The sequence below is a fragment of the Eumetopias jubatus genome, unplaced genomic scaffold (assembly GCF_037043125.1).
Source record: "Eumetopias jubatus isolate StellerSeaLion01/CBP00866 unplaced genomic scaffold, mEumJub1_p1.0 scaffold_6, whole genome shotgun sequence".
In the NCBI taxonomy this organism is placed as follows: Eukaryota; Metazoa; Chordata; class Mammalia; order Carnivora; family Otariidae; genus Eumetopias; species Eumetopias jubatus.
The window spans coordinates 106437781-106444539 of record NW_028274812.1 but is presented as its reverse complement, the minus strand read 5'-3'; the positions used below and the strand labels follow the sequence as shown (position 1 = coordinate 106444539).

General features: G+C 48.6%; 1 protein-coding gene across 1 annotated transcript; it reads left to right on the top strand.

Annotated features, from left to right (window-relative positions):
* The first annotated feature begins 379 nt into the window (after positions 1–379).
* Positions 380–6717, top strand: HSP90AB1 (heat shock protein 90 alpha family class B member 1). Its single transcript, XM_028097552.2, has 12 exons — positions 380–492; positions 1943–2089; positions 2388–2594; positions 2702–2861; positions 3016–3149; positions 3266–3574; positions 3993–4158; positions 4736–4926; positions 5039–5186; positions 5340–5608; positions 5889–6222; positions 6339–6717. The coding sequence occupies exons 2-12, from the start codon at positions 1943–1945 to the stop codon at positions 6446–6448; spliced, it is 2175 nt and encodes a 724-aa protein (XP_027953353.1). The 5' UTR covers positions 380–492; the 3' UTR covers positions 6449–6717.
* Positions 6718–6759: the final 42 nt, after the last annotated feature.

Here is a 6759-nt window from a genome sequence, read left to right as displayed (position 1 = left end):
CCTTTCTGGATGTTCCTCCAAGCCACGACTCTTGGGTCTGAAGGCGCTTGCCTCACAGGTTTATAGGAAGGTCACTGGCATCCGCGCCCCTAGATCCCCCGTTTATGTCATATGAGTATTCTCAATCTTTAGTTCTTGGAGAGGGCTCATGCCTTGACGTGCGGAGACGGGGTCACGAAAAGGAACACTTGCGCGTGCTCGTAAGGCGGAGACTGAGACCTGCTGCTCCCGCCATTCCCCGCCCCCTCCCCTATTTTGGACCATGACGTCAAGGTGGGCGGGCAGCGGCAGGTGCAGGGCTGACAGGCATCTTCCTTTAAGGCGGAGGGATTCGGGGGCGGGCAGCTGGTCTGTGCTTCGCCGTATATAGACCGACTGGGGGCGCCCAGCCGCTCTCTTGAGTCACCCCCGCGCAGGCTTGCTGCGGATACGTAGCCGGACGCAGTCCCTACCCACCGTCGTCTGTAGTGCTTGCAGCTCTTCTCCTTTAAGGTAAGGTCGGAGTTCCCTTCAGATTTTTCTGTGTGGAATGCTCTTTTGAGTTGCTTTCGTTCCTCGTTTCCATCCCAAAGCCTAGATTTTGTTGTGTTGGAGCGGCCTCTGGGATAGGACGACTCCAAATTTCGTTTGTGCGGGGGGCGGGAGGGGTTTTGCGAGTTAGGCTTGTTTTTTCATCTGTGTCCGGGTGGCGGGGCTTTCCCCGGGCGGCGGCTGATCGTGGGGGAGGTGGGCCGTGGAGTGGGTTTGGGGTAGTGGGCAGCTGCACGTGGTGTCCGCGCCGGCCCGGGACGCTGCCATGTTTGCCCCTCCACTTCCGGACGCGGCTACGGGGCGCCGGAGAGTCCCCAAGGGTTGTAGGTGTGCGCGCTGGACGTGACTCAGCACAGCCTGGTGTTGGCCTGGCTTTGCCGTCTGCCCTGTGGGAAGCGTTTTTCAAGTGTTTTCGGTTTTTTTTCTGTGAGGTTTTTCGGCGAGGAACGTTGACGACCGGCTCTGCCCCATGGTGCTTCCTTCTTCCTTCCAGATCTTTCTTGCAGTTTCGGGTGGGGGGGAGGGAAAAGGAGGGGGCAGGCTCTGGAAGATTCGTGGGCCCTCTTCTCCGCCCCTCCCAAAGAGCTGAGATTGTTCTGGAAGCTTCTGGAGCCCGGCGCCCCGCCCTGGTGCCCGGATGCTGGGGCGAAGGGAGGCTGCGCGGTGGCGCCCCCTCCTCGCGTGGCTCTGGCCGACGCATGTCCGGCAGTGACGAGGGTCTGCCTAGCGGATTACGGCCACCATCTTAGTGGTGTTTGGTTTGGTACTATATTGTAGTCCTGTGTGTTGGGGGGGGAATCACGATGGAGCTTTTGCTTTATCGGTTCTTTGTCTTAGTAGCTTCTTGGGCGGGTATCCACCGGTCTCAGAGGTAACCTTCGCCTATGTCCTGAGGCAGCAATCCCACATGGCCTTGATGTGGGCGATAACCCAGTGGGGGAGACTATTCCGATTTATTTCTCTTTAAACATGACACCGGTCACGTTGGGCTATTTTTCCTACCAAAAGAGGTAATAGAACCGTAGTCAGTGGTTTTCTCCTTAAAACACCTGGAAACCTTTTCGTGTTGGAGCCAGGATCTGCATTTGCAGCAAGCTACCCAGTAATGCTGAGACTTTTGGGTCCCATGGACCACTTAGAGTATTTAGGCTCCAAGATACGGTCCTAAAACACCTGACATTGTATATTGTGTTAAAGAAGCTTAAGTTTTTTTTTCTAAATTGAGTTCCTACTAAGGGTACAGGCTGAAATACTTGAAGAAGAGGTTTCGCAGTTTTTCAGGAATATGTTTAGTACCCAGCTTAGAGCAGTTTGAACTAAATCTCTTTGAGTCTTCATTGAGACTGGGGTGAACCAGTGTTAAATATGGGCCATGGTGTTCTTTTGTAATTCTTGACTGTTCTTATTTTAGATGCCTGAGGAAGTGCACCATGGAGAGGAGGAGGTGGAGACTTTTGCCTTCCAGGCAGAAATTGCCCAACTCATGTCCCTCATCATCAATACCTTCTATTCCAACAAGGAAATTTTCCTTCGGGAGTTAATCAGTAATGCTTCTGATGTGAGTGCTTGGGGCGCCTTCATTTGTCTTATTTGTTTTCAGCACTCAGGAAAAGGGAGAAGGGTGGTTTGGCATTTTGTGGGGCTGCTGTTGGAGGGGATAAAACTGCTGTTCTTAAAGTTTGCTTTACTCTATGGGGATAGGTGGGCTATTATAACTGTAATTATGCGGTTCTTAAATCTCCAGTTGGGGTGGTAATCAGAACTTGAGGCTACTTGGAAGTGACAAACAGTTTTCTTTTGGATGAAGAGATGAGCTTTAGGAAGCACAAAGGTAAAATCGAAATTTGTATTTTTAGGCCTTGGACAAGATTCGCTATGAGAGCCTGACAGACCCTTCCAAGTTGGACAGTGGTAAAGAGCTGAAAATTGACATCATCCCCAACCCCCAGGAGCGCACCCTGACTCTAGTGGACACAGGCATTGGCATGACCAAAGCCGATCTTATAAATAATTTGGGAACCATTGCCAAGTCCGGAACTAAAGCATTCATGGAGGCTCTTCAGGTATGTGGTATTTTAGCTACACGTGCACTATTCATTTTTGTGGATCTTCTTTGGTTTGCTGTGGTGTTTTTTTCAAACTTGTGTTTGACTTTAAAACTTTCTGGCAGGCTGGTGCAGACATCTCCATGATCGGACAGTTTGGCGTTGGCTTTTATTCTGCCTACCTGGTGGCAGAGAAGGTGGTGGTTATCACAAAGCACAATGATGATGAGCAGTATGCCTGGGAGTCTTCTGCTGGGGGCTCCTTCACTGTACGTGCAGACCATGGTAAGTTGACTTTTTTGTTAGGTTGTCTGGGTTAGAATTCTGGGGAAATCTGTAATAGAGATCTTAAGCATGTCTTCTATCAAGGAGTTATTTCTCATTACAGTTCTGTGTTTAGTTTTGTGTCCTTATGCTGTATTGTGATTGACTTTTTTAGGTGAGCCCATTGGCCGGGGTACTAAAGTGATTCTCCATCTTAAAGAAGACCAGACAGAGTATTTAGAGGAGAGACGTGTCAAAGAAGTGGTGAAGAAGCATTCGCAGTTCATAGGTTATCCCATCACCCTTTATGTGAGTGTGGACTGGTAATCCTGACATGTATGATGGCTGCTGCTCAGGAGAATGGGATGGTCCCCAGTTTTTTGGTGTTATGTGTTCTGAAAACTATTGTTTTTTTGTGTTTTCAGTTGGAGAAGGAACGAGAGAAAGAAATCAGTGATGATGAGGCAGAGGAGGAGAAAGGGGAGAAAGAGGAAGAAGATAAAGATGATGAGGAGAAGCCCAAGATTGAAGATGTGGGTTCAGATGAGGAGGATGATAGTGGGAAGGACAAGAAAAAGAAAACAAAGAAGATTAAGGAGAAATACATAGATCAGGAAGAACTGAACAAGACCAAGCCCATTTGGACCAGAAACCCTGATGACATTACCCAGGAGGAATATGGAGAGTTTTACAAGAGTCTTACTAATGACTGGGAAGACCACTTGGCAGTCAAGGTGAGAAGCCTTGCGTGTTGACTCAATAGGAAAAGCAGGCAGAGGGGTGTTGGTGGTAGTAGACAAGTGGAACTTGCCCACCTGGCTAGTAGGTGGGAACTGAATGCCATGGAGCCACGTCCGTTCACTTGTTGATGACCCTTCCAGGGTGAAGAAAGGACATCCTTCCCAGTGACCTCACTTAGTCTCCATGGCAGGTTCTTGATGAGACTGTTTTCTCATTGATCTAAGGGTTATACGTAGCTGTCCCATTGTAGTTTAATTCAGGGTATAAGTGCTTAATTTGTTCAGTAGCTGTCCCATGGCATCTCTCCTATCCTTGGGGAAGATCTTGTTGTAAACAATTTAGTGAAATGATGTTGAGAGGAAACATCTCTGTCTTGAAATACACTAGTGGCTTACCTTGGATCTCTTTTAGCATTTCTCTGTAGAAGGTCAGCTGGAATTCAGGGCATTGCTGTTTATCCCCCGTCGGGCCCCTTTTGACCTCTTTGAGAACAAGAAGAAAAAGAACAACATCAAACTCTACGTTCGCCGTGTGTTCATCATGGACAGCTGTGATGAATTGATACCAGAGTATCTCAGTGAGTGTTGCCTTGGTCTCATGTAGTTAGTTGGGTACAGTCTCCTGTGAAGCCCACTCAGCATTCTCAAAGTGAGGTCTTGTTTTGAAAAAAGTCTTCACTGTAGATAACATGGCAAGTGAGGGTTCTGTGAGAAAATGGGTCCTATTGAGGGGCGCCTGGGTGGCTCAGTTGTTGAGTATCTGCCTTTGGCTCAGGTCATGATCCCGGCGTCCTGGGATCTAGCCCTGCATCGGGCTCCCTGCTTAGCGGGAAGCCTGCTTCTCCCTCTCCCACTCCCCCTGCTTGTGTTCTCTCTCCTGCTGTCACTCTGTCAAATAAAATCTTAAAAAAGAATATGGGTCCTATTGAATTTAGGTAACCTTATTTTATTATTTTTTAAATTTTTTAAAAGATTTTTTTTGTCAGAGAGTGTGAGCACAAGCAGGGGGAGCGGCAGGCAGGGGGAGAGATGTGGGACTCAGTCCCAGGAACCCCGATCATGATCTTAGCCAAAGGCAGACACTTAGCAGCTGAGCCACCCAGGCATCCCTGCCCTGTCTGTGTTTAACTCTGCTTTATGCCTGGTTGATTGCAGACTTCATCCGTGGTGTGGTTGATTCCGAGGACCTGCCATTGAATATCTCCCGAGAAATGCTCCAGCAGAGCAAAATCTTGAAGGTCATTCGCAAAAATATTGTGAAGAAGTGCCTTGAGCTCTTCTCTGAACTGGCAGAAGACAAGGAGAACTATAAGAAATTCTATGAGGCGTTCTCTAAAAACCTAAAGGTATAGACACAAAAAACAGTTATTTAATAATTACGGTGGAGGGTTATTTTTCATTCACATAGAGGGTAGCAGATTATTTACAAGTAAGGTGGTTTTCTTTCCACCCTTGAAGCTTGGAATCCATGAGGACTCTACTAACCGGCGCCGCCTTTCTGAGCTGCTGCGTTACCACACTTCCCAGTCTGGGGATGAGATGACTTCTCTTTCAGAATATGTGTCCCGCATGAAAGAGACCCAGAAGTCCATCTATTACATCACTGGTGCGTTGGAGCTTGGGTCTGATCAAAGCCTCTTGTGAGGTGTGAGGAGGGAAGGGAGGGCGTTTGGGCATCCCTGGGAACTGGCCGGGGTGTGCGGGGGGGGGGGGGGGGGGTTGTGTGTTCTGACCCGAGTCACACTCGATAATCCTACAGGTGAGAGCAAGGAGCAGGTTGCCAACTCTGCTTTTGTGGAGCGAGTGCGGAAGCGGGGCTTCGAGGTAGTGTATATGACGGAGCCTATCGACGAGTACTGCGTGCAGCAGCTCAAGGAGTTTGATGGGAAGAGTCTGGTCTCGGTTACCAAGGAGGGCCTGGAGCTGCCTGAGGATGAAGAGGAGAAGAAGAAAATGGAGGAGAGCAAGGCCAAGTTCGAGAATCTCTGCAAACTCATGAAAGAAATCTTGGATAAGAAGGTTGAGAAGGTAAACAATTCTGGGACTAGGATGTATTTTGTAAACAAGTGTTTTTAGGGCTGCTTCCTTCAGAATCATGCGGCGCCACACAGTAAATAGTTTTAAGGAGCCTAATTGGTTTAGAGCTTCCTTGCCTTGTCTTTACCAGACAGTTTAAGGTTGGTATTTCTGTAATGCTGGACAGATTCCTGCTCGCTCTTCAGAGAAGAGAACCTAACATATGGTCATTTTAGCCTGGAAATGGTAACCTGATTTACCATCAACGTAAAGTTTTTATGACTGTCCACAGGTGACAATCTCCAACAGGCTAGTATCTTCACCCTGCTGCATTGTGACTAGCACCTATGGCTGGACGGCCAACATGGAGCGGATCATGAAAGCCCAGGCCCTTCGGGACAACTCTACGATGGGCTATATGATGGCCAAGAAGCACCTGGAGATCAACCCTGACCACCCCATCGTGGAAACGCTGCGGCAGAAGGCGGAGGCGGACAAGAATGACAAGGCGGTCAAGGACCTGGTGGTGCTGCTGTTTGAAACAGCTCTGCTCTCCTCCGGCTTCTCACTCGAGGATCCCCAGACTCACTCCAACCGCATCTACCGCATGATCAAGCTAGGCCTGGGTAAGTCCTTTTGTTACCAGGGCCAGGCAAGAAACTGGGGAGCTGGTCTCACAGGGACAAATTGGACTTTGTGGTATCTGGATCAAGGTTGACTTGCCATTTTTTTCTATTTCTAGGCATTGATGAAGATGAAGTGACTGCAGAGGAACCCAGTGCTGCTGTTCCTGATGAGATCCCCCCCCTTGAGGGTGATGAGGATGCGTCTCGCATGGAAGAAGTAGATTAGTTCTATCTGCAGACCTTGTGCCCTCTGTATAGTGTCCCCATGGCTCCCCAGCAGCCCCGAGCGGCCCCGGTTCTCCTGGTTCCCTCTGCTGATGTCTAGTGGTTTTTTTTTTGTTTTTTTTTTCTCCTGTCTCTGAGGCAGGAAAGAAGGCCCTCAAGCCCTATCCCTTCTGATATTTGATGGGGTTTGGATATGTGTTGTGGGTGTTTTTTTGTTTATTTTGTTCCGAGATTAAAGTATGCAAAATAAAGAAGATACAGTTTTATACAGTTATGCTCTCCCTTGTAAAGTGGATCTCATGCTGTCTTTCG

Excerpts from the sequence above, each read along its gene's own strand:
- HSP90AB1 (XM_028097552.2), top strand. The coding sequence starts at position 1,943 with ATGCCTGAGGAAGTGCACCATGGAGAGGAGGAGGTGGAGACTTTTGCC. Across the intron at positions 2,090-2,387 it reads TAATCAGTAATGCTTCTGAT|GCCTTGGACAAGATTCGCTA; the intron begins GTGAGTGCTTGG and ends TTGTATTTTTAG. Across the intron at positions 2,862-3,015 it reads CACTGTACGTGCAGACCATG|GTGAGCCCATTGGCCGGGGT; the intron begins GTAAGTTGACTT and ends TGACTTTTTTAG.